The sequence below is a fragment of the Ciconia boyciana genome, chromosome 4, assembly GCF_034638445.1.
Source record: "Ciconia boyciana chromosome 4, ASM3463844v1, whole genome shotgun sequence".
Lineage (NCBI taxonomy): Eukaryota > Metazoa > Chordata > Aves > Ciconiiformes > Ciconiidae > Ciconia > Ciconia boyciana.
The window spans coordinates 55,361,900-55,388,329 of record NC_132937.1 but is presented as its reverse complement, the minus strand read 5'-3'; the positions used below and the strand labels follow the sequence as shown (position 1 = coordinate 55,388,329).

General features: G+C 38.1%; 1 protein-coding gene across 1 annotated transcript in view; it reads left to right on the top strand.

Moving 5' to 3' along the window:
* The window catches only part of LOC140650655 (proprotein convertase subtilisin/kexin type 5-like), a 259,934-nt gene that overhangs the window by 215,131 nt on the left and 18,373 nt on the right, over nt 1-26,430 (top strand). The window contains exons 23-27 of the mRNA XM_072859286.1: nt 583-780; nt 1,124-1,192; nt 15,845-15,887; nt 16,749-16,891; nt 18,144-18,344. Of these exons, the coding sequence (XP_072715387.1) occupies nt 583-780; nt 1,124-1,192; nt 15,845-15,887; nt 16,749-16,891; nt 18,144-18,344 (654 nt within the window). The remainder of the gene's footprint in view (nt 1-582; nt 781-1,123; nt 1,193-15,844; nt 15,888-16,748; nt 16,892-18,143; nt 18,345-26,430) is intronic.

Below are 26,430 nucleotides of genomic sequence, written 5' to 3'. Positions count from 1 at the left end.
TGGAGTTGTAGGTGTTTTCACAGGTTTCATTCAGAAGCATTTGAAGTAGGGGACCTCCTAGTTCCCCATGTACTAGAGAATGCAATTGCTCCCATAGCCAATAGATGCACGCTTGCTATTCAGATTCAAATCTAAATGGGTCCAGAGTCTAGCTGTGACTAGGATGAGGATTACAGTTTAATCTACTACAGGCATAGACTGATCCTTTCCTACGGTGAAGTGGGCAGCTTTGCTTTCCTAATGGCAATTCCACATCCGCATGTACAATACAGTACAACTACTTCTATGTTCACTGCAAGGGAGCTCAGTAATGGAAATCTCTTGATCCTTACTGTATTAGATTGATGGATGTAAACAGTAATTATTCACCAGCATGACATCTTTATATGTCATAAATCCCCAAGAATGAGGTCCTGAAACTTTTATACATTTTAGCGCATCTGGTGTAAAACTGTACAAATCTAGCAGTCAGAGAACAATATTAATTCTCATCAGCTGAAGCACCAGTGCTTCATAAAGCTGCTTCTTATGCCCAAACATCCTCTGTTGCTGGCATCTTTTTCCTATTTGTTTGCCACACAGATAGAAGAGGGTTTGAACGTTTCCTGTATCATGGGGAGTGCAGAGAGAGCTGTCCTCCAGGTCACTACCATTCAGAGCACAACTGCGTGGCATGCTCTGGCCACTGTGAGGTCTGCCTGAACTCCAGCCACTGCAAAAGATGTTTCAGAGGCTACTACCTTACTCAAAACATATGTCAGAAGCATAGCTGTGGAGAAGGTAAGCATCCTTCAGTAGGAGTTAACAAATACGCTATTTAATCTGTCACAGAAATGTGGTTAAGGATGTTGGTTCCTGTTTTGAAATATACAGTCACACCTGATCCTGACGCCCGTAAGCTCCAGCTCTGATTCTCTTCTAATCTTATGTTAATGCAAAATAGGAGTATTGTCCTCAAATTGAGTGGGGTTACACAAGAACAACCAAGAAAAGAAATTGGTGTGAATTTTTCTCCTTTTTGGGTTTGGATAAAGTTTATTTCCAGGAACCTTGCTGAGTGCTTCCAAATGTTGGCCTTCCATTATCTAGAATTAACCCAAAATTGGTGATTTTCAAAACACAGGTGAAGTGGAAGATCCTGACTCTGAAGATTGCATACCTTGTTCAGATGGATGCCAGAACTGCAAACTGGGTAAATGTTCCTTTTATGAACCTTTATCCTTATTCTTAAGGCAGGGAAAAATTATTCCTCCTCCCTCTCTTGTCACAAGCCTATGTGCATGCTGCTGAGCAATTAGTCACTGCTGCATTCTCTCACAAAGTAAACTGTATTTTTCCCAGTGTATTTACTTTTGAACACCATTTCTAAATTCTATGTCCAGCATAAATAAGAATAATTTTTGTATTAATTTAGCTATTAATCTTTGCAGCACCTTTTTTTTTCCTGTTCGAATGCCACACTCAGGCTGAGACATTTACTGACTTTCTGAAGCCATTATCAGACACAGAACTTTATCATAGATGTTCAAAATGTCTAGGCCTGAAAACAAATCATTAGCCTGTGCTTCTTCTTTAATGAAATAGACCTAAGGACCAACCTTAAATTTCACTCACGAGCAAGTCACTGCAATAGCAATGCTGCTGCCCTAAAAAAATACTAAAACATTGATTCATTTTTCATGCTGGATTAAATAAAAAGTTCATTCTCAGCATAATATTATGTTGGCAGACAGTTTGTTGTCTTTGCATAAATGCCATTTAACTTACTGAACTCGATCGAATCTGTATTGCGTAAATGTAAGTGGATGCATCTACCACATCTGGTTAACTCTGAAAGTGCTTTTGATCTCAATAATTCACCTTCACAGAGGATGGAAAATGTTCAAAAGACATTGCAATACATTGTTTCCACTGTGTTTACATTAAGAAAATTTTATTTCCTGTGGCTATATGGACAGGAGAACAGCTGATCAGTAGTAACTCAAGACTGAGAGGCAACAGGGTGACCCATCAGAAAGGCACTCTTCACTTACGACCTCTTAAACAAATTTCTTCTCCAGAAAGCACAGAGGAAAGCACTTAGGTAAAGTAGTGCCCAAATGAGTACTGATATGCCAAGACGCTTTGATAAGACCATCTACATCGCAAAAAGTAAGACTTTGCTAAAATCTCCTTGAAAGATTATACAGAAGAGAAAACTAGACCTAAGCTTTACTTCTTTTGGTGCAAATCTAGAGCAGGTCACTGATCTGCAAATAGTTACCTGGAATTACTACTTGTTAAAAAAAAGGAATAAATTTGGCTTGCTATGTTTCCAAAGAGCATTTTTCAAAGTGCTGAACTTAGACACTACCAGGACTATCCATCCCCTCCCTGAATTCAGACTGATTTCCACAGACAGAGGAGTTCTTACTGGGCCCTCTGGTATCTCCCACTTGCTCCCTAAGGTATTTTGGGGCCCGGTGTAACAGGCACTACCGTCAGTAGCAGGAGACTGAATGTTGCTATACAGAGGAGAGTGAATAGCAGGAAGGAAAACTGTGAAAGCACCCTGTAAGAAAAAACAAATAAACAAAACAAAAAACCAAACCAGAATTAATTCCCACCACTAATCACAACTGTTTCAATGTTCTTTCTGCTTTTCGTCAACAACGTTTTTCCCTGGGAAACAAGACGATCACAAATGCCCATGCATACCAAACTTATGTAAGGATTTTCATCACATACTACTTTCTTCTTTCTACTAGTCATCCAGTCTGTCATACCATAAAACTCCTTATGACTCTGGTGACCAGCCGTTCTGCATGAATGCAGTCAACCCTAATGTTTTCCTCTGTGACCACCTGTAGCTTTCTATATTGCCAAATGAAGAGCTGGAGGGACCAAGCTTTAACATGATTGCAACTACACTGTGGTCTTTTTTCATATGGTAAGGTACCAGATTCATGTCAGCTGTCTGCTTGGTTGTAGGGAGAAAAAAGAAGAAAAGAAGTTAAGGGAGAGAATCTGTTTCAATACCAACCTTTATTGCTGCTATCAGATGTTACTTTATGATGGTAATATTTTCAGTGCTCTTCACAACACTTGTGACTTAAAATTCTTTATATCTCTTCTGCAACTGTTTAGTGCCAATACTTGCTTTGAATTAGGGTGAAATGCACTATGAATAGCATCTTCACTTAAAAATAGTCATTGCAAGTAACTCCATGGCTGATTTTATTTGCATATGAGCTTAGTAAGCCTGCATAAGGAGACTGCAAGACTGTTCCAGGGCAGCTAGCATACAGAAAAAGGGGCTGTACTCATTTACCTTTGTCCTCAGAAGATCACTTATCTCCTAAATATTAACCATGCATAATATTCATTACATATTTACTCTCAGGTCCTTGCACTCAAAGTTCTGATTTAAAATATGCTTTTCAAAACTTCAAAGATAGCAGGTAAAAAAAAGGCTGAATTAACTTTCACTGCTGAGTAAAGTCGGAATTATTAAGATGCCAGGGTTGGTAAGGGGCATACTAGCAAAGAAACTCTTTGGCTGTTACGATGCAGATATTATTGAAAGTCAAAGAGGTTGGTTTAACATTATCTTTATTTGGAACAGAAGCACAGCAGTGGGCTAAAAGCAAGATCCCAAGCAGCTTTTGCAAATTACCATGTGCTCCTGAAATAAAGCATGACCTGTAAACTTCAAACTTAAAATTAATCAGGTAGAGATGCTGTTTGCTTGTGTTTCTGCTCTTAATATTCAATTTTTCTGGCATATCAATAACTTAATTCATAGATAAGATGAGAACAGTAATATGTTTCTCATGTCTTATCAGAAAATTGATATATTTAGAGACTTCTGTAAAAAAAAAGCAGCTGAACTGCCTATCTCTTAGAAAACAGAAATGGGTTATTTTGAAAGCTGTAGAGAAATTACACTGCCATAAAAATAATTTAAAATAGTAAAATTTCAAGGTGAGAAAATATGGAATGCGATACATTTAGTTTCTCATCTTTATGGTCTTTCTACAGACTTTATTTTTAAAGTTAAGCAAATGCTGCATGATTTTGCAGTCTCTTTGTCTTATCTTCCTTTCAGCACCACTGAGAAATTTAACCGGAGTAAGAACTGTAGAGCAGGAGTAGGAATAGCATTCCAATGCTATGAACATTTCTACTAGAAGTGCAGTGGAAAGCTCTGGGGAATACTCTATTAAAAAAAAAAAAAAAAGAGGATGCAAAATGTAGTAATCACAGCAATTGGAATCAAAATTATATAGTTCACATACTGAAAAGTAGTTACTCATATACAAATGCAAATACAGTTCATGCATACTTATGGATCTGCAAAAGACTCAAGATCATTCTCTCACAAAAAATCATCAGGCACCTGCTCTTTCTGAAGTGCTTTGAGATCGTTTGATATAAACTGTAAGAGATAAAAATAATTAACTTCTTTAGTTTATACTGAGTGCTGGGTCACTTATAGAAGCTGTATGAATTTAAAAAGGAATATCAGACCACAGTGACATTACATTGTAAACTGAGAGCAACGAAATGCAAGTGATTCTCTTACTGTCGACAAATTACAAAAGTTAATTGGTATTTTTTTCTTTTTTGTAGACGCAGATCTAGTTTTACAGAAGGATATATGTGCTAATTAAGATAACTGAACTGCCTGTTTTCCTGGTAGCCTGAAGGACAAGTAATTTTTGGCCAAAAGCTTTTTTCACAGGGCACCAAAGAATGGATTAAACCACTGTCTGCAGTCCTGGCCAATATTGTCTTGCTCTGTGCAGGCAAGAAAATGAGTAAGATTTACTGTCTTTTGGCATGATGGCAGGTGCCAGCAGAATAGAGCAAGTAATGGAGGCAGACTGTGTGGGAATTCTCTCTTCTTGATCAGTAGTCACCCTACAGACATATAAGACACAGATATCATACCTTTATATTGGTTTGATACTTTACATCCTGTGTCAGACATTTCAGAGGAGAATGTAAAACCCACCCAGTAAGTAACACCGCAGGTTAGTGCTCACCAGGTGTGAGGATACTGAGGTGGAAGATTGACAGTGTTTGTAATATTTTCTGGGATCCTCAGGGAATTAAGTAAAATCTGTCTCTTTTCCTCCAAGTTTGGACCCAGTTTTGTTTTAGAGTTCCAGTGTGGCAATATATCTTTACTGTATCTACACTGAAGGTTTAAGAGCAAAGATAGGGACTGTCAGAGGGACTTAATCAAGGATAGATAAGTCTTGTAGTTTAAATACAGATGATGCTTTCTTTTAAATTCAGAAGATATTTTTCTTTCTGATTCACTTCATTAATTTGGAGGCTGCTTGCATTTTAAGGAGATAAAGAATCTTATGAATGCTCATCGACACCATTCTGCCTGCAGACACTGTCAAGTCCTGAGATATGTAAGAGGAAAATTGCCTTAGACAGCACTAATCCCAAAAGGATCTATGGCTTTGTGTACACACTGTCAAAACAATGGCTATGCACAGCAGGGTTCACCTCCCTACCTTCTTCTGCCCACATGCTCTCGAATGCATCTGAGTCTGCTTGCTGCCATACTAGCCCAATTGGCATGCTCAAACGTATGGCATCCCATGAGATCTGAAAGGCAGACTCTTGCACAGCCATTGAAATCTGAAGTGAGAGTCAAAGACAAGTCAAGTCTTAAGGGTGACTTCAATATGTATGTTTAATCCTAAATTCTTACAAGCTGCATTCAAATATATTCCTACTGCTGTGCAAGCAAACACAAACATAAAATTGGACAGACAAAGTGTCTCAGAAAGCGTGCTGAATAAATTTCAAGTCCACGCTTCCAAGATTATCTTTATGACTTCGGTACCTCATGTCTGATAACCCAATTTTGGACACTCTGAGCCTACTTTCTAGAGCAGCAATGAGCTATTGCTCCCTTTGATGCAGATAGATCCATGGGAACTGCAGGTCTTCATCACCTCTGACCATCAGGCTGTGATTAAGTTTTAATGACTTGTCTTCTGGTGGGCACCAGCGAACAGTAGGAAGTCTACAAAATTAAATGCAGTTTTCTCAAAGGCAGCTTTTGAAACAGAAAGTTCTGCTGAAGCAATATTATTAAGGAGGAGGATTTTCTTTGTGCCACTGCAGCAGCTACCTTCCACCCCTCAATGCAAGTTCACTTACTCACAGATTTAGATCACTTCAGAATACCACCCATATTTTCTTCAGGCTCTTAAAACTGTAATGAGCTTCAGAAAATTTCTTCAGAGTCAAACTCACCTTTTTAGAAAGCAGTCAGCTATAAGCCAACACTCAGCACAAGAGAAAACCACTAAGGTAAAATTGCAGATTTTGAGCCACTTAAAGTAATTCTTCTAAGAGAATTTCAGAGCCAATACCATGCAAGAACATAACAATCCCGGCTCTTATTTCATATACCTAAAATACAACACATGGACCAAAATGTTTTCTCAAAGACTTTCAGCTGTCACTCTCTTTCTAATAATACAATTTGCATTTGCCCTTTTGCACTTGCATAACGAACAGACACAAAATATGAGTACTTATGAAAGTGATAAGTGACAAATTTCTCTGATATACAATACCTACTGACTTGCATATATACCCTTCACAAGCAAAAACTGCCACACCATTAACCAATAATACTAAATATGAGCACCTAGTTCATTGAGGAGCTAAGTATTTGCAACACATGGAGCTCACGTGGATCATTGATAAATTCATAGGAATCAACAGGATAGGTCTTTCTCTCAGAAGGGATTGTGAAAGTCAAGCATTGTCCCAATTTGTTTGCCTTCCTGCCAGCGTCCTCCCATGGAGCCACACATTCCTGATCCAGTTCTTATTCACCTACTTGCTGATTCACTTCCACTCACCTAACCCACCTTGTGAAAATACGACATGTTATGATATTAATACTTCTCACGGCTTCCCAGAGACTACCTCATCTCCATGTAGCAAAATACTATCTATATTGCCTTTTGACCCATCCAGGTTTCTGCAGAGAGCAGCACAATGTGCCTTTTCCAACCTTTGCACCAGGACTACTTTCAAAGGTTAACACTGAGAATAAAGTGCTCCTCAGTGAGGGTGCAGAGTGAAGAATGTTTGGAATAGCCATCACACTTTTCTCTTTCAAAGATACCTTACAAAAGAGACAAACACCAAGAAATCCCAAGGAGTAGTGTCCCTGACAATAAAAGCCTACAAAATAGGCATTTAGGCCCAAGTATGACTCTTTGGTTTAGGAAGGTAAAGCCTGAGCTTTGAGCCTGACTCAAAGGTCATCTAGAACCTAACTATTTAGTTTGGTCTGGGTTACAAGGTCTATGTACAAACATACAGCTATAAAGGCAGAAAGTGAGACTAAATAACATGCAAATGCTCCACAAGATCCATTATACAGAGTGAGATGGGGAGAAAATACAGTCTATAAGGCAGTGGGAGTCAGAGAAAAGGTATTTGGACAAGATTTAAGGAACCCGTGAGATAGCTAAAAGGGCAGCACCGTGAACAGACTCAAGCTCACAGGTACAGATTGCGATTCTGGCAGTTTTGCTCGTGATTAATGTGTGAAAAGTGATCTGGTTCCCATAGCAACCCAAGAAACATAAAGGAAAACTTCATTTCTTCAAACCTTCCCTAATGATGAATAGACCTTGGCTTTCAAAATAACATGGAAAATTATGATAAGGATCCTTTTTTTATCTCAGAGTAAATCTTCCTCAAGAGGTTAATCTTGCGGAATGGGTTTTAGATTTGCAGACAATAAGACTCGTTTCCACAGGCTTCTGGAGTGAGAATATGCAATCTGTGCAAAAAGAATGCCCAGCAAAGTCTGGAACTGTTCTTCTCTGATTTTCAGTACTAACATTTCAGTGTAGGCAGAACATTACATTAGAGAATGTTGTCTTTACTAGAGTACAGGTAAAAGAGAATTTCCTTGCATGCTGAAGATACAAGATGTATGTATTAAATAAAACATTCTGTCTTTGAAATTTTTATTTCTTTGAGAAAGAAAATTAGTTCCTGGGTAAAATCCAGGCTTGGGGCAAGTCATTGGAAAAACTTAAGATATCAGATTGAACCATGAGTTCTGCAAACACAGAATACTCCAGATTTTAGTTTAGAGTTCTCTGTAGAAACAAGAGCACAGAAGAAAAATATTGGATCAGACCAAAAGTTCATCTAGCTCAGTAGCCACTGACCAAACAATGAAAGTACTCCTAAAATTACAAAGACAAACAAAGCATGTATTGCTACTCCTTCAACAATTTGCAGTTCAGGAGCTTCATGAATCAAAACAGCAAAGAAATGTTAGCTGCTGAATCATTCTGCTGGAATTACTGAAGAACAAATATATTAAAACAAATATAATCTAAACCATCTGCAGACCGGACCCTCTTTTCAGGGAATTTTGCTGCCTCCCTGGGGCCCAGATCAGGGGTGTCACCAGAAAACTGATGACGTTAGTACAGCCTTCGAATAATTACCTACTCCTGCTCTTTCATGTGGGTACCAGTGATGTTTCAACAAAAAGACCAAGGTCAATCAAAAGAGATTTCAGGACCCTGGGAAGAATGCTGAAGGATTCAGGAGCACAGGTAGTGTCTTCCTCAATCCTCCCAGTAATGGGGAAAGACACTGGAAGAAACGGGCGAGCCCAGGACATCAATACCTGGCTCCAAGACTGGTGCCTCTGCCAGAACTTTGGTTTCTATAATCACCAACAAATGCCAGATTCTGCATTCAGGATGGAGTAACGCTGGGCACAAGTATAAATTGGGAGAGGAGTGGCTGGAGAGCAGCCCTGCAGAAAGGGATCTGGGGGTGCTGGTCAACAGCAGGCTCCGTGTGAGTCAGCAGTGTGCCCTGGCAGCCGAGAGGGCAAACCGCATCCTGGGGACCATCAAACACAGCATACGCAGCCCATCAAAAGAGGTGATCATCCCGCTGTATTCAGCATTGGTGTGGCCTCACCTCGAGTACTGTGTGCAGTTCTGGGCCCCACAATTTAAAAAGGATGTTAACGTCCTTGGAGGAGGGCAACAAAGCTGGCAAAAGGGCTGGAAGGCATGTCCTCTGAGGAGCGGCTGAGGACTCTGGGCTTGTCTAGTTTGGAGAAAAGGAGGCTGAGGGGCGACCTCATTGCTCTCTACAGCTTCCTGAGGAGGGGAAGTGGAGAGGGAGGTGCTGATCTCTTCTCCCTGGGATCCAGTGATAGGACGCGTGGGAATGGCTCAAAGCTGCACCAGGGGAGGTTTAGACTGGACATTAGGAAGCATTTATTTTCTGAGAGGGTGGTCAAACACTGGAACAGGGTCCCTAGAGAGGTGGTCCATGCCCCACGCCTGTCAGTGTTTAAGAGGCATTTGGACAATTCCCTTAATAACATGCTTCAACTTTTGGTCAGCCTGAACTGGTCAGGCAGCTGGACTAGGTAGCTGACCATTGTAGGTCCCTTCCAACTGAAATATTCTAGTCTAGTCTAGTCTAGTCTATGTCTATGTCTATGTCTATGTCTATGTCTATGTCTATGTCTATTTCTATTTCTATTTCTATTTCTATTTCTATTTCCATTCCTATTCAAGCAACTCTACCTCAGTATGTACTTGTTTCAATTCTTTGGGTTTATACCAGTCTAAAGCTCAGGGTCTTGATCTTCAAATAAGGAATTGTATTACGGAACCACTTATTGACCGCAGCAGTGCAAATCTTGGATTCTCCCCATATAAAGAAGATGTTTCCCATATGAGTTCTGCCTATATAAATATGTTTTGTTAATGGAGGACCAATGGAATCCAGCTGTTCAAATTAGTGGTAAAATCTGCATTGATGTCTGTGGTGTAAACTTAGGACCTCTGACTCGCAGTCTGCGTTCTTGCTTGTAGGAAGGCACTCTTTGGGTAATGCTATTTACTCAGAGGAGCTACCTGTGTATTCAAACATAAGGGACCATCTCAGCATAATAAGTGAGTTCAGAAAATGCACCTCAACACACAGAAAGTTCAGTTTTAGTAATATGTAGCTTTCATGCTTCTTGAAATAATCACATTGAGATTTTGATAGGTGGAAACAATGGTTAGTAGAGTAAGAACAAAAGATAACATAACATCCAAGTGACAGAATAAAATCTAACATAAATAAACTGAATACCCTTTCTTAATTGTTAGATAGTACTGCTGGTGTCCTGATTTCATTTCTGTTGAAGTACTCTTACCTTTTATTTTATTAGGAGTAAGAATGAACCACTAGTTCTTCTTTGTAGCCCCGTAAGCAATAACTTCTCTGGGTGATATCACATTTTGGAGCTTCATGTCTCATGTAAATCTTACTACAGCACTGGTCAACTATGTCTGGTGAGAGACTAGAGTGTTCTGACCCAATATTTTTTTTTTAAGCCAGTTTTTAAAATTTTCTGTTCCTTAAAGTGTCCTGATCTCATCACTTTCCCTCAGTGAAATCTTTCCCTAAATTTGATGCATTTATCAACACACACAAGCATTTATGTGTTTATCAACATTTCACCTCAGTCATACCAACCATGGAACTATTTCAGGTAACGCATATTATAATGCTAATCTTTGGTTTCATTTCCTCTTATCTGCACTTCATTTCTACTTCTAACTACAACACATTAAAATCCTAATTTGAACAGGAAAATATGCCTCGTTCCCTTTATTTTGTCAATGAAATACAATAACAGCAAGTGACATTATTCCTTTTTTAGATTAAGCTAATTGATATTAGAGCTGTGTGATTTTTTTCAGTTTACCAGCTTTACAGCAAGAATAACACTCAGAACATTTTTTTGTTTCATTTTTCTCATTTTCTTCATAGTTAAAGGTAGCTTTAATTTAAAACAAAAAAAATGACAAAAAAATAAATAGAGGTAATTTTAGTAAAAGTATATTTTTGCAAGAGGTGAAGTCTATTTGAAGTATTTTTTTTCTTTCCTGCCTTAAAAATACATATATTTTTAATTTATTAAATATCTTGGCTGAACCAAAGTTATAGTTTTTGGCCAAAGCAAATACTGATACTGTTTTTCCCCCGTATAAATCTAACTGACAATAGAATCCAGCTTTTTCCTTGGTTAAAAGTCACAATCTCTTCTTTCTCCCACTTCGTGGTAATATGACTTGTCAAAATAAATTATAATGTCAGAAATGAGAAGAAAGAAAGTTAAGTTGATTTACTGGCAAAACACACACACACAAAAAAGAGGTGAAAAACCAACAAAAAAGACACAGACAAATACCTTCTCACACAAACTGGAAGATCCAAACCAGAGTCCTTGGTTCCACAACAGAAATCTTTAAGCCTTAAATTTTTAAGGCTTGCTGAAAGCTGAGTTTTCTGTTGGGCCCATGTCTAGTCAAAAATACTATTATGTTTGGATTGTACATTTCAGTTATTTTAATTGAGATGCCGTAAAAACTGAAGAAAAAATGGTCTAAGGTAGTTAAAATATATAATTACTCTTGCTGGTGATATATTACAATTTACAGTACTTTTTTTTAGATTATTGTAAATTATTGTTCAGGGGAATGTAAAAGGCAAATAAAATCTAGCAGTAACTGTTGAAATTAAACAATTACTGCAGGCTGGCCCTTAAAGGAAAAATGCAATGTAATATAAAATCATTTTCAGTCATTATATTTAATTAAAATGGAAAAGAAAGGTAAACTAGGCATTAAGTCTCAGGCAGTGAATATCCTGAACTTCTGCTGAATGCAAAAAGGTTGAGTATATTCAGCACGTTCTAGATTCATGGCTGAGCCAGTAAATAGTTCAAGAAATTTAATTTTTTAAAAAGTTCACAAACAAAACAGGAAGCTAAAATAAAAGTTACAATCTAAATACAGATCCTGCAAAATCTATCCTTGCACTTAACTTCAACTCCCAGCTTTATTGTATACAGTAGATAAAGTTAAGCATGATCCAAGTCATTGCAAGATCTGGGTCTAATTAGACAGAGTACTTTGAGTAAGTGCTACTCAAAAGTACAGTGGGCAAGTGTCGTGGTTTAACCCCAGCCAGCAACTAAGCCCGCCCAGCTGCTTGCTCACTCCTCCTTGGTGGGATGGGGGAGAGAATCAGAAGAGTAAAAGTGAAAAAACTCCTGGGTTGAGTTAAAGACAGTTTAATAGGTAAAGCAAAAGCTGTGCACGCTAACAAAGCAAAGCAAGGAATTCATTCACTCCTTCCCATGAGCAGGCAGGTGTTCAGCCATCTCCAGGAAAGCAGGGCTCCATCATGTGTAACCGTTACTTGGGAAGACAAACGCCATCACTCCGAACGTCCCCCCCCTTCCTTCTTCTTCCCCCAGCTTTATATACTGAGCATGATGCCATATGGTATGGGATATCCCTTTGGTCAGGTGGGGTCAGCTGTCCCAGCCGTGTCCCCTCCCAGCTTCTTGTGCACCCCCAGCCTCCTCGCTGGTGGGGTGGGGTGAGAGGCAGAAAAGGCCTTGACTCTGTGTCAGCACTGCTCAGCAGTAACTAAAACATCCCTGTATTATCAACACTGTTTCCAGCACAAACCCAAAACATAGCCCCATCCTAGCTACTGTGAAGAAAATTAACTCTATCCCAGCCAAAACCAGCACAGCTAGCGATGTAAAGTTTCCAGAATTAGGATGTGTCTAAATACCATGAACACTCAAACATAGTGAAACAGTGACAAGGATTTCCAAAACACTCTGGAGCTCATTTTTAATGTGGATGAACTTATGTACTAAACATTTCATTAAGCCTCTACAGTAATACTACAAAAAAATCACTTACAGCGTTCTTCTACATATTTGAACAAAAATACCCTTCCAGCACAACAACGCTATGCTTGTAACGCTAATGCCCATACTTCCCTCCTGCAGTAGAAAAAAAAAACACTAATCCATTTCAAATCCGAGAGTTCCAACAGGATGCATGAATGTTTGGCCTTTGACCAATATTTAATCTTTGCACATACCTTTCCTGCATTATAACATAGCTGCACTCCAAATGTATTGTACTTGAGAAGAGTGGGGGGTGGAGGAGGGAACAGGGGTATCAGTTTATTACAATAAGAAAAGAAACCAAATTACTTTTTCTATGAACTCTAGACGATCTTTACTTATCTAAGAAAACTGCAGTCAAACCAGAAAGTCACTGAGGACTTGTTTGTGTCTGAGGCCTTATAGTTTAAAATTGGTTGCATCCTGTTTCCAATGCTATCAAGATCACTTTTGTTTCTGTCTTCAAAAGAGTAGCCTAGGCTCAACATAGTGGAAATCAATGCAAATGGAAACTGTAAAATATAGATGAAATACTAGCAGTTCTTATGACAAGAAGTCTTTTGGAGTATGACATACCAACCAACCCACTGTGTGCCACAGAGATCTTGCTATTTTATGGGCAAGTGAAGGTCTCAGTGAATATAGGATGTTTGTTACTGCTAGTCCAAGAACTGATTGTGGCAGATTTTAAAGGGGCCACTGCTGAAGAACTGCACATACATATCCATAAAATTCCCTAGACTTAGTTCATTCTTAAAATTCATTTCCAAGATTTTGGAAACATGACGTGTTAAACACCAAATTCACTATTGCAGGAATAGTTGCATATTTAGTTTTCTCTCCACCTGCTATCAGACTGTTGCCACGTTTGCATTCCTTTCTAAACTATGTTCATTATTCCTCAACAGTTTAAATTCAGAAACTATAAGTATAGAAGTTGGTAGAGCTTCTATTTAGTGGGTATGTCTTTAAGAGAAAGAGCAATGGTTCAGTAAGGGCTGATAAATAACATAACATAGTAGACAAATTGGCAAATGAACTTAGGTCACACTAGCCCAAGGACTGCATGTTTTCATTTTGCAAAATTGTCAATAAATTCTCCCTGGCCTCCAAAATCTTAGGTTTGAAGAAAGACTCAATGCATTCCCAAGTGAAATACAGCAAACCATGAAATTTGTGGCCTTCTAATAAGGTATTTACTATTACCACTTCTGTCTAAACTTTGTGTAAACAGCAGGATGCAAGTGCTATTTGTGACACATTTTTTTGCCCTCTCCACAATATGTACCCCAATCCACAATCTAAACAAACAGTTTTTACCCATTTGTCCCTAGATACTTTCTCTTAGATCCTAAACCAACTCAAAATACATGGTCTTTACTTAATGGTCACTTAATACTTCATTTTTCCAATCTCTTTCCAGAGGACAACCAGACATTGTGTCTTTGTTTGCAATTACTGCTGAAATCTGTCTCAAATTGAGCTATATAGATAGTCATCCATACAGGCAAAACTGAGAGGGTAGTTAGGAAAGAAAAATGTCATCAGAACCTCCCACAGGCAAGAAGGGAAAGAGTCCTTTCTTCATAAAAGCCAGAAAGTACATGGAGAGTTAGTTACTAAACCCGCAAGCGACACCAGGAATTTTAACAATGTCTCTTTGATGCATACTCTATTCTTTCCATCAACGAAACATAAGGACTGTATGCGCCATACCATAATAATTTTCAAAAGGTATAAATACACTGATTTATCATCATATCAGCTTGGCTCCTAACAATGTTCTATAAACACTGTAAGGAAAAAAACCCCACACAAATGCATTTGGGAAAAAACTGTCTCAAGAAGCGTCCTTATTCAGAAGCAATATTACTATTTCAGAAATTATTCAAAAAGAAGTCCTGGACAAACCAAATGTCTTTTATCTAGAAGTAAAGGAAGACTTCATAGAAAATATTTTCATATCTTAAGAGTATTTCCTGTCTTAACATAAAATCTAATGCAAAGAATACTTGATCAGGTGATTGCTGTTTCTGTTTGTGCTCTAAACAGTAAAGAGAGTACTTTCACAGATCTGCAGCATTTCTGGGTAAAACTTTACACCTCATAAATAAATTGCTAAAACTACTTGCAAAACCAAGTGCATGTTGCCTAATAAGTTTGCATGTGTAAAGTGTGATTTATTGTAGACACAGTTCAAACAGACTCAGTGAAAATTTAGCCTTATGAGTACTATTAATATCAAAAATAATTTATAGGCATTTCATAGTAGAACAGTTTATAAATACATTCACCCAGGTTGTTCTGTTTCTTTCCATTCTGCTCCCTTTGGGATATTTGAGTAAGGTAAAAGAAATAGAAAGCTAATAGAAGATAATGGAAGGTTATAGAAAATATTCTTCACTTTGTGTGAGCATAAAGCCATATCCTTCATTGTAACAGTTTTAAGAAGTTGTATAACACTTTTCTGTTCATTCAACAATATTTTTGGTTGCAAAAATTAATTTTCTGATGAGAAAGTTTACCCAAAAGCCTTGCCTGCCCCCCCCCTCCCCAATATAGAAAGGTGTTTGTCTAGCTCAGGATTTTTAAGATTAAACTGATTACTTAGATGCTTTTTTAAAGTTTGCTTTCAGAGGTTCCAAAAGCTTTTAACTTATCTCTGCAACAAATAAAGAAATAGGATGAAACTACAGATTTCAATAACTTAGAGTCTCCTTTTAAGAGTTCATTTTGCCCAACCTGAGCTCCTGGGAAGGTTCTGCTTTTCAGAACAGCACTTCCTAAGCACTCAGCACCTTCTAGGTACCTTATGCTGAGAACTCAAAAGTCACAAGTCACTGCAAAAATACAGGCCAGAACCTGATTGTGGAAGAGTTTTTATCTCCAAAAAACGTAAACAGAGATTCAGAGATAATAATGTTCTAGTTATGGCTGTAATGATTTTAAGGTAAGAAATACTAAAATAAACATGGTGTAGCAACAATTATTTTTAGAATTCTGAATTCAGAATTAACTCTGAATATTATTTACATAATTTCACATTTTTAATTTCAGATGACCCAAGAATCTGTATAACATGCATTCAGAACTATTACATGTAAGTATAGCTGTATACATCTTCATGCCTATACATTTTTCTAAAGCAAAAATGTGTGCTTCACTACATAGATCTGTGCTGTGAATGTTATCCCATTCCTTTTAAGTACTGTCTATCAGAAAACAGTAACTTCGGAAAAAGGCTTGGGAAATACTGAAAAACTAGCCAATCGCTCACTATCAAGGCCTGTTAAACTTTATGGACTTATGTGAACTTTGCATTTTTGAAGAGAGGACTATGGAACAGAGAGGGTCTAAAAGTTAAACAGTGCCTCTGGATTTGGAACTAGTATGCTCTTAGTATATTGTGTCCAGTTCTGGTATTTGCAGTTCAGGCACACTTAAAAATGTAAGGACATTAAGAAAAGGAAAAAATATATAGATTAATTGAAAGTTTAACTTAAATGGAGAGAAAACAAGAACTCTACTGCTTTTCAAAGAGGCAGTTAAGAGATCTCTGTAAAAACTACCATGACAAAAGAAAATGTTGTTAAAAAGGGTCTTCAATCTAGCTATAAATAATGGCATTGGATTATATATTTTTACAAGCAGTCAACTCTTTACAACCACGATATAGTAATTTCTAATTTAGCGTGCACTCATTTGTCTGCCTACATTTAAAAAAGACAATCAAATTAGTTATACTTAAGAACCCTGAGATTAGAAAACATGACTTGTTAATATTTGCCAGTTGAATAAGTAACGTAACCACAAATACACTTTGAATCCTTCATTAGAGGAATAATTTCTGTTTATTAGCATGAGAATAGAGCTTTACCATTACCATATCTAGAAACATACAGAAAACAATCTCAGTGACCTCAAAAGAAACTTACTAATGATGTTCTACTTTATCTTACAGGTATAAGCAGCATTGCTATGAATACTGCCCAGAAAATACCTACAGAGATGAAAGTTCTCTGCAGTGTAGAGAGTGTCCTAGCAACTGTGATAGCTGTGACAAGGACAAGTGTGACTCGTGTAAGGAAGGCTTTTATCTCTCAGGTAAGCAAAGTACCAAGTATGGCATATATACAAAAGTATTTTAGACTTTTTCATTAGAGAAAGAATCTGGACCCAACTTCTCCAATTCATAAATCTCTTCTATGGTAGACAAGTGGAAGCTGAGGGGAGCTAGAACTTTGCAGAATCGGGTCCTTTGCATTAACATGAGGTGGTTATGTTAGCCAATGGTGCCGTTTAGTTCAAAGGCTCCATATATTTGACTACAAATTCCCACTTTTTTTTTCCCCAGTTTTGTTTTTAATGCATTTCCACTCTTTTGGGCAAATACAAAAAAACCAATGTATTTGATTTAGACTTTGTGAAAGGAGGGGTTTTTAACTCACAGAAAGACATGGAAACATTTCCTTACTATTTACTATTTGCAAGTCTAGTTTTACTTTGACTTTCAGGTCCACATAAAGTAACGAGCCTTAAACACTCTGAAACGAGCTCAGTTAAAACCACTAAATTCCACATCAGATGCACACAAGAATAGGAATCTCTTAGCTTTATTATGAAGCCATAAATCATGCAGATCTGGTTCAGACATGGTGCCAAATATGAATCACAGGAAATCTTGAGGTTATGGTATTCTTGTGCATTGCCTGCTGAAGGTGCCCAGTAGTGGAGTACGAAAGCATCACGCTTATGGAAAACTGTGGTCACAACCTGAGGTGATCTAGTGGTCTATGGTTTTTTTAATTGAAATTGGAGGAGGCTCAAAAAGCTATCAGTGTAACAACTTCTAGGGGTTTTGCTGCAGTATGCTAACCCTTAAATTGAACCAGATTTACCTGACTTTAGCTTTATATTCACCACAAACTGAAGATTCATCCACTCCTCCTAATTTGCATATATCTAACAGTCTTAGGGAATTCTGGACTTAGATTTTACATTGGCCCAGTATAAAAACTGGGACTCAACCATAAAATTTTTTCCAGATTTGGACTTTCATAAGATTTGTATGTGCCAGCATTTAGAATATGGATGAAAACCCATCTAGATATATATTTAAGTGCAGATTGGTTTGAAGTTTGTAAATTTGCGTAAGCAACTGGGCTGAATTTAGGTTTCACACTAAAAAAAATAAGAGTTTATATAGCTACAAAAAGTTTCATGGGTTCTTATATACTGCTTTTTTCTTTAACTGTTTCTTGCTGGAGACAGAGAGATGCTATAGGTGAGGTACCTCTTCATCAGGATTGACAGGCGTCAGTAGACACCATGATGTGAGGCTCTGTTTCTGTTGCAGGTGGCACATGTGTGAGTGAGTGTGGAGATGGCTTCTTCACTGATGAAATCTCTAGAGAATGCGAACCTTGCCACAGGAGCTGTGCAACATGTGTTGGGTACAGCTACGAGAACTGTACTGGATGCAAAAACAGTTTCCAGCTATCTCGTGGGCAGTGTCTGAATCCAAGAAATTCTCCGCCCAATGGGAAGTTCTGGAATGGTAAGTTGCAACAGATCCCTTAATCTTTTCGGTTTCTCTGAAGACTATGAAAAGTCTTAGAAAGAGAATATCAAGATCTTGCAGCTTGAGTCAAACTGCACTTTTGTCAAACTCATTGTCATTTTAAAAATATACTGACCAAAAGCATTGGTTTCACAGGGTGAAATTCATCTTCCTGCAAATAGCATAACATTTTAATATGACTTAGGTGTTCCTTATCAGGGAGTTATCTTATCTGGATAGATAAAGGATTAAAAAATAAAAGATAAAAAGATAAAAAAGATGAAAAAGATAAAAGATAGATAATAGATTAAGGTACTAGGAGTTCCTTATCTAAAGTACTGGGAGCCTTATAGGCTATGTGTTAGACCAGTTTTGTGGCTATCAATTCCCTACACAGAAACGAATGTAAGTTGGAGGAAACAGAAAAGAATCAAATGTGTGTCTCTGTGTGTGTATGTGTGTGTGTGTACGGTGTGTTTAAAAGCAAGCTCTCTTCTTTTCCCTTCTCCAATATAGGCATGCACCTCTGCCTAAGGGACCAAACACAGGATGTAGAATTACATTTTGGAGTTCTTGTCCTATGTTGGCCATTTCCACATCCTCCACAAAATAATCAGTTCTTTCTTGGTTCCCTCATCTATAGCATGGGAAAAACAATTCTCTGTTCAAAAAAACAATAAAGAATTTGGAAGGAAAATGCTTTTAAAATTTAAAGCTCTTGAAGGGAATTATTTGTATTAATTTTTAAAATTATTTTCTTTCATAAGCATGTTCAAATGCATCCCAGTACTGTCACAAATTTCTTGTTAAAAAAGTGTTAAATGAAAAGTGCATAGTAGAATATTTGTCGTTCCCATTATGTCAGTCATATAAAGTACAATTAAATAGGTTATGTTACCAAATGAGGCAGTGCTAATGGTGAATTTATCACCCAGCATAAAAATTAAAACTCATTTGCTATGAATATTCATTCTTTCTAAGTGAAACCTGTGCAGCATGTGGAATCTCAATAGTTAGGATTGCAAGTGGTACTTTTTAATTATATGTACGCCATACCCTCCAACAAAGGGTAAAATTTCCTCTAGAGTTTCAATAGCTGCTTTGCTGATCCCTGTAAACAAAGAGAAAAGTCAGTGTCATATAATGCTTTCACTCTCTTTATAGTTGTAAAGCATCAGATGGAATAACACGTTCTATTTTGGGAACAGTTATTTAAAGAAAGAACTGGGCCAATTAGAGAGGAAACAGTAAGGATTACCAGAAATCTAGGGAAAAAATTATTTACAATGAAAGGTTAAGCTAAATGAGGGGCTTGGAACCAAATGAGAAAGCTAAGAGGAACACAATCACAAAGAAGAATGGAATAGATCAGGTCTCTGTAAGTGTGGTAAACAGGACTTAAAATCCAGAAAATTACTTTTAGATTCAGCATTGGAAAAAAGGGGACTTTCAAATGGAATAATGGAGTAATAGTAGAATCTTTGAGGAGGTTTTGGGATTTCCATCACCAGGGGTCTTTAAGAACACACGAAAAGCATCTGACAGGGATGTTTACTGAGTGGAGCAAGACACTAGATTACTTAAGGTCCCTTCCAGCTTTATTTTTCTATCAAATACAAATTTTCTTATGATTCCTATGTCTTTATTTGACTCAAACACATCAAAGAATGACTATCCTTACATCTATACGACCTTGCATTAAAAATCAAAATATACTAAGAAAGAATTTCAGAAAAAATATTGACCATTTCCATTCATTGCCTATCTATGGAGAAATGTGGTATCAAAAGGAATAACATTTCTTCACTTCAGAAAAAGATCAGAGAGACCTAAAAAAGAGAAATACTAATAGAAAGTTCGTCTTCTCCATGCATTTCCTTGTGTTTCATCCATACGAGTAAGTACTTTCTTCAATTTGAGACTATCATCTACATCAGTGCCATGGAAAGAGCACATCTGTAGTTTGGTCTATCTATTGGTTATCTGTTTCTCACACTGTCAAATGATGTGACTCATTGTCAGGTTTTTTTCTTTTGAGCAGGCAGCTGATGCAGTTCTGTATATATCAGCATTGCTGTGCTGTGAAACCTCTTTCTCTCCATCTTGCGTTCCGTTTCTCTTTTGTTCCAGTAGTTAAAATACATCTTCCTTCCAGTAGTTAAAATACCATCAAACTGTAAGTTACATATGTCTCAGAGCTGTACTGGCTTGAACATTAATGACTGTTCCAAAGTCACAGGAATCCTGCTGCAGCTGTGATGGGAGCCCAGGGAACATGGCTGGAGGCTCTTCACCTTCTCTGGGATAGACCTGCTGGGATTCCCGCAGTGTGGCAGCAGCTGTGCCATGTAACTGCTGAGAAAGTGATGTTGCACTTGGTGATATCTTGAGCCTTTTCTCGCCAGGGTAGGCTTCCAAACGGTAGTAACCTTCAAGTCAAAATGTTAATGAAGTTGTCACTGTCTTTACTGAATTTACACCCTGAATAACTACATATATCAACAGTTTGTGAGGTTTCTTGCTCAGATACTGTAGGATCATCTGGTTCTCATAACAGTCATTTTCATTTGCTAATTAACAACAAAATCTCAATGGTTGAATTTTTGGCTAGAATATCAATCTTTCACTCATTTCTTTTGGTGATGCATTCAAGAGGCAGATATCAGCTAAGTCCAGATTTTCAACTGTGCCATTTATATTTGAAATTCCTGTTCTACGCTGAAGATCCTTAACAAAAAATAAAGAATTCAGGCAAGACCAAACCATATTTAACTCTAGCAGTACATCACACCAATAGGGTAGTTCCTAGTTAGAGACTGCAATACATTTCACACCCAGATAATGTTTCAAAATATGTGGATAATTTTAAAGGAAAAAAAAAAAGGAAACAGAGTTTCACTGTTACAATTATTTTCTTCATTGTCAAAAGCTTTCTGAAATCCAATAAAATTTAGGAGAGGCAGCCACTGTCTTTTATTGCTTTGTTCAACAATGCTGTAGGATCAGTACAAGAATGGGCAAAATGAAAACCTGTCTGTGCTCCTTGAAACTTACTGTCAGTGAGGATTCTGACTGGCATACCTGTACAGAAAAACTCCCTGGGCCTAGAACAATGATCCCTCTCCAGATCTTCTTAAGCATTTCCATAGGGCCTCCTCTTTTCCATTATTTATTTTAAAGAAGATTATGGGGACAGAGAAAATACTTTTTCTTTCATACATGGGTGCAAAGTCATGGCATCTTTCCAAGTTTTTTACTGCTTCCTCTGGATAGATCTCCAAATATTTTATCCTAGTTTAATTTTTTTGTTCTTTAGCTTGTTTGCAGCTACTTTGATATTCTCCATGGTTATTTCTTCTTAGCAGAATATAAGGATCTTCCATCTCATCTGTTGTCAAACTCAGTTTCTAAGGGTAGCCTCTCATGCAGCACGGGCATGGTCCAAGAAGCTTGTCCATTCTGCAGAGGATATTAAAATACTTCCACATTTATTCACCAGCCCAGTGTGGGAAAGACTGTGGCTGAGATTTGGCTTTTGGCTCTCATCCTCTCTGCCTGTTTATGAATATAAGCTTCTTGCACTGGGTGCTTAGTATCCTCAACACATTCACATTGGTGCAGGCCTATGGCAGAGCTGCCTCTGAGCTTCAATGGCCTGAATTAAAGAATCTAATTAAAGAATGCAGGCCAGACAATTATTAGTCCTCCCACTTCGGGGGACTGAGCTTGGCGTTGGGGCCAAGTATGAAATAAACAACCTCGCCCCTGTCATGGGAATGAAGATGAGATCGCACCAAGCTCATCCTCAGTACATGCCCTGCTCCAGACAATGCAGGAAGACAACACAACTAGGAAGACAGCCAAAATTTCCAAATCCGATAGTTTACATCAGCTTTTACCACATTAGTCTTCTATTTACTCTTTTTCTTTAGAAATGTTACTAACAGAGAGTTGAGATATTAGACCTTGAAATGTATTTACAAATAATGAAGCCATTTCTCTTTGGCTTTTCCAGACACATGTATTCAGTGGGTTCCACTGTGGTTTTAGTGACTGTGTTCATGTACCATGTAGGACAAAGTGAGTTTTGGGAAATAAAGACTGCTGTTTTGTTTCATTCCAATGCTAACATAAATTAAAGGGCAGCACATCAGAGCCTGCCACAGAGAAACCAACACAGAGTCTGACTTTCTTTGCAATTCAAGAAGCTAGTCCATCTAGGTGAGGATGAAAACCTTTGAGAATGTGGAATACACTTTTTTTCCCATGTTTAAGCTTTCACTTCTATTTCTTATGCAAGGATAAACGATAGACCAGTCTTATGAATTTTTATGAGCACACACTCCAACAACCAAAACATTCTATAAAAAAACAACTTTCTAAAATGATATTTATTTTGGGGGTATACTTCGCTGGGCAAACAGTTCGACTTCTATCAGGAATCATTAATAAGTCATATCCAGGTCTGAAATAATGAAACAGACCATGTCTGTTATCCAGGCTTTTAAAAAGACAGGGCAAGCCAAGAAAAGGGGGAAAAAAAAAAAAAAGAGGTTGAGCTCTGTGTTTCTAGCGTGAAACATCTGTATTTTATCTCATGTACCAGATGATGAAATTACTTTGGAAGCCAGGAGACACACTAGTGTAAGCTTGATTCACCAAGTGAACACACACACCCTTTCAACTGGATTAGACATTTTCCAAGTTATGGTCAGGTCTTCATTTTGCCTGTTCACCAGCAACACTGCACCCTAAAAACTTGTTCGTTCCTCAGTTACACAGTTTAGTCTACCACATTCTTCTGAAAAGTACAAAAGGAAAAAAATGGGTGTGGAATGAGGCCTGTTTCTGATGCAAACTCAAAATGGAATATGTGCTTCTTTACATGCAGATAATATATGCTGTAGTAAATTATGCAGCTAAATAGCAGCTGGTTCTGTTTACTATTACATACCACCCCCAATAATAAGAGCAACCTCCCACAAGCAGCCAGTGACCAACTGCGTCCATCTTGCGTATTTTCCTTTTCCTAAATACAGAGCAAACAAAACCAGTAAAAATGTACTGGTTGAGAGAAAACAATAATTCAGGCTTCAAAAGGATTATTTAAAAGGACCTTAATGCAGCAAGCAGATATACATATAAAGGTCTCAGGTTATGAAAGAGAAAAAAAAAGGAATGGGGTGGGCAGAAGACAGTAGAGAAATCAGTAGCAGGAGAGAACAGGTCAGAGTCTTCCAAATGTAAAAATGTTATGACATTTAGAGTGCAGAATTAGAGCATCATGGGAAGAGTTAAGAGACTTTTAAAGCATCATCCATATGTGAAATTTCAGGTTGCTAAAGGCAAGCAAAAATGATTCATTATCCCATATGTTCTTAGAATATGCCAATTTCATATTCTAGCTATTTGTTTGTAAAGTAATATTATAGTTGTTACAAGATAACTAAACTGGGAATTAACGGTTGTTGGGGATTGTGATTTACTTCTCAGCACTCCTATAGTTTCCTTAAATTTACAGTTCACATAAGTCTTCAAAATGGGATAGGTCTAGTATTTTATTACATATGTATATTGTTTTCATTATGTTTTACTGTGTCTATGTAATTGTAATTGCCTCATGGAGATATGTAACCTGTTTTTGTGGTTTATTCATGACTGTATCAGTTTTGCAAGGCCAGTGCCACATGCAGAATAAAATCTAACAAACTAAGTAGCATCTCAACTGGATCACATTCAAATCACATCTCGCTACACAGTGTAAAAGCTAGACAGGTCACCTTCTAAAAGGAATATGTTTGTAGTTACAAACAGCCATGGCACTTCATTTCCTTCTGCATTCCGCACTGCAGCAACTGTGCCATGGTCCAACAATAAAACACACAGTAAAAATACTCTCCTTGTAGAAGTCGATGTCTTTTTAACTAGAAGCTAAGGGTATTACAAATGTACTCAGGGAGCTACTTCGATACTTGTGGTGAACAGAGTTAAATCCAGTTGGCAGCCAGTCACAAGCAGTTCCCCAGGGCTCTGTGTTGGGGCCAGTTCTGTTTAATATCTCTATCAGTGATCTGGACGAAGGGATCGAGTGCACCCTCAGTCAGTTTGCAGATGACACCAAGTTGGGTAGGAGTGTTGATGTGCTTGAGGGTAGGAAGGCTCTGCAGAGGGACCTGGACAGTCTCGATCGATGGGCTGAGGCCAATTGCATGAGGTTTAACAAGGCCAAGTGCCAGGTCCTGCACTTGGGTCACAACAACCCCATGCAACGCTACAGGTTTGGGGAAGAGTGGCTGGAAAGCTGCCCAGCAGAGAAGGACCTGGGAGTGTTGGTTGACAGCCGGCTGAATATGAGCCAGCAGTGTGCCCAGGTGGCCAAGGCCAACAGCATCCTGGCTTGTATCAGGAATAGTGTGGCCAGCAGGACTAGGGAAATTATTGTGCCCCTGTACTTGGCACTGGTGAGGCCGCACCTCGAATGCTGTGTTCAGTTTTGGGCCCCTCACTACAAGAGAGACATTGAGGGGCTGGAGCGTGTCCAGAGAAGGGCAACAAAGCTGGTGAAGGGTCTGGAGCAGAAGTCTGATGAGGAGCGGCTGAGGGAACTGGGGTTGTTTAGCCTGGAGAAAAGGAGGCTGAGGGGAGACCTTATTGCTCTCTACAACTGCCTGAAAGGAGGTTGTAGTGCGGTGGGGGTCGGTCTCTTCTCCCAGGTAACAAGTCGGAAATGGCCTCAAGTTGTGCCAGGGGAGGTTTAGATTGGATATTAGGAAATTTTTCTTCACTGAAGGGGTTATCAAGCATTGAAACAGGCTGCCCAGGGAAGTGGTTGAGTGACTGTCCCTGGAGGTATTTAAAGGACACATAGGTGTGGTGCCTGGGGACACGGCTTAGTGGTGGACTTGGCAGTTAGGTTCACAGTTGGACTTGATGACCTTAAGGGTCTTTTCCAATCTAAACGATTCTATGATTCTATGACAGCAACTTAAAAATACAAGTTTTTAAGTCCCCCTGTTACTCATAGATGAGCGTGAATAAGTAAGATTTAAAATGAAGAAAACAAACCATCTTTTATCCGTCTGAAAACTTACTGCTTGCACTACCTGGCATAAAGTCCATAAGAAGCGAGTAGAGAGAGCAAGATGGACAGCACAAAGAGGATGACCATAGTATACTAGTATAGTATACTAGTACTAGACTATAGTATAGAGGATACTGGTAAGAACTCTTATAATGCAGATGTGGGTTTAAATGAAATTCAGGATGGACCATAAGGTACTTCAAATGCTATTATATTCAAAGGCATGTCTCTTTAGACATGGCCAGATCTCTGTTCATATGTTCTCAGGTTTTCTAGGGGTTTTGTGTTGGTTTTTTTTTTAATAAACTTTACATTTTCCAGAACAAGTGGTGAGCATGTGAACAGGACCATGCTTCTTTCCACATGGACCCATGTTTTTCACCCTGAATATTTTTGAGGACTCATTTAATCTTTCTCTAAAATCACTTTGAAAAATTCTGGGACCTCAAAGTAATATCTTTTAAGTAAAAAGAAAGGAAATATGGGGACATTGTCTTAAATGGAGCTAGAATTTCTCTCATTTTTTCCTTAATTCAGTTTGGGGTCACACTTAAAGTCTTACAGTACTAGGTTTCAAGAAACCCTGCCATTGTCTCATTCACGTTGCACAAACCCAAATGAGAAAAGAAAATAGAAAAAAATATATTTTTTCAGTCTTCCCCCACCCTTCCAGTTTGATAATCCCTTGAATAGACTGAATGGGCAAGAGCACTATGGTAGCTTCAGAGCTGCAGTAAACCTTAGCTCAAGAAATGGTACAGTGTGGTTCAGTTTCTCAGTTTCTAGAAAGGAATAGGAGAGACTGAGCCGGGTGTATGTCAAAGTTGTTACTCATTCTGACAAAGACACAAGAACCATTGTGACATTGAGTCAGATTCTGGCCTGAATAGAGTTTAAACAGAAGACACTTTCATTTAAAAAAAAAAAAAAAAAAAAAACCAAACCAAGAAAGAATATAAGCATAAGGATAAAAAAAGCTCAGTAGGTCTGAAAAGGTCATAC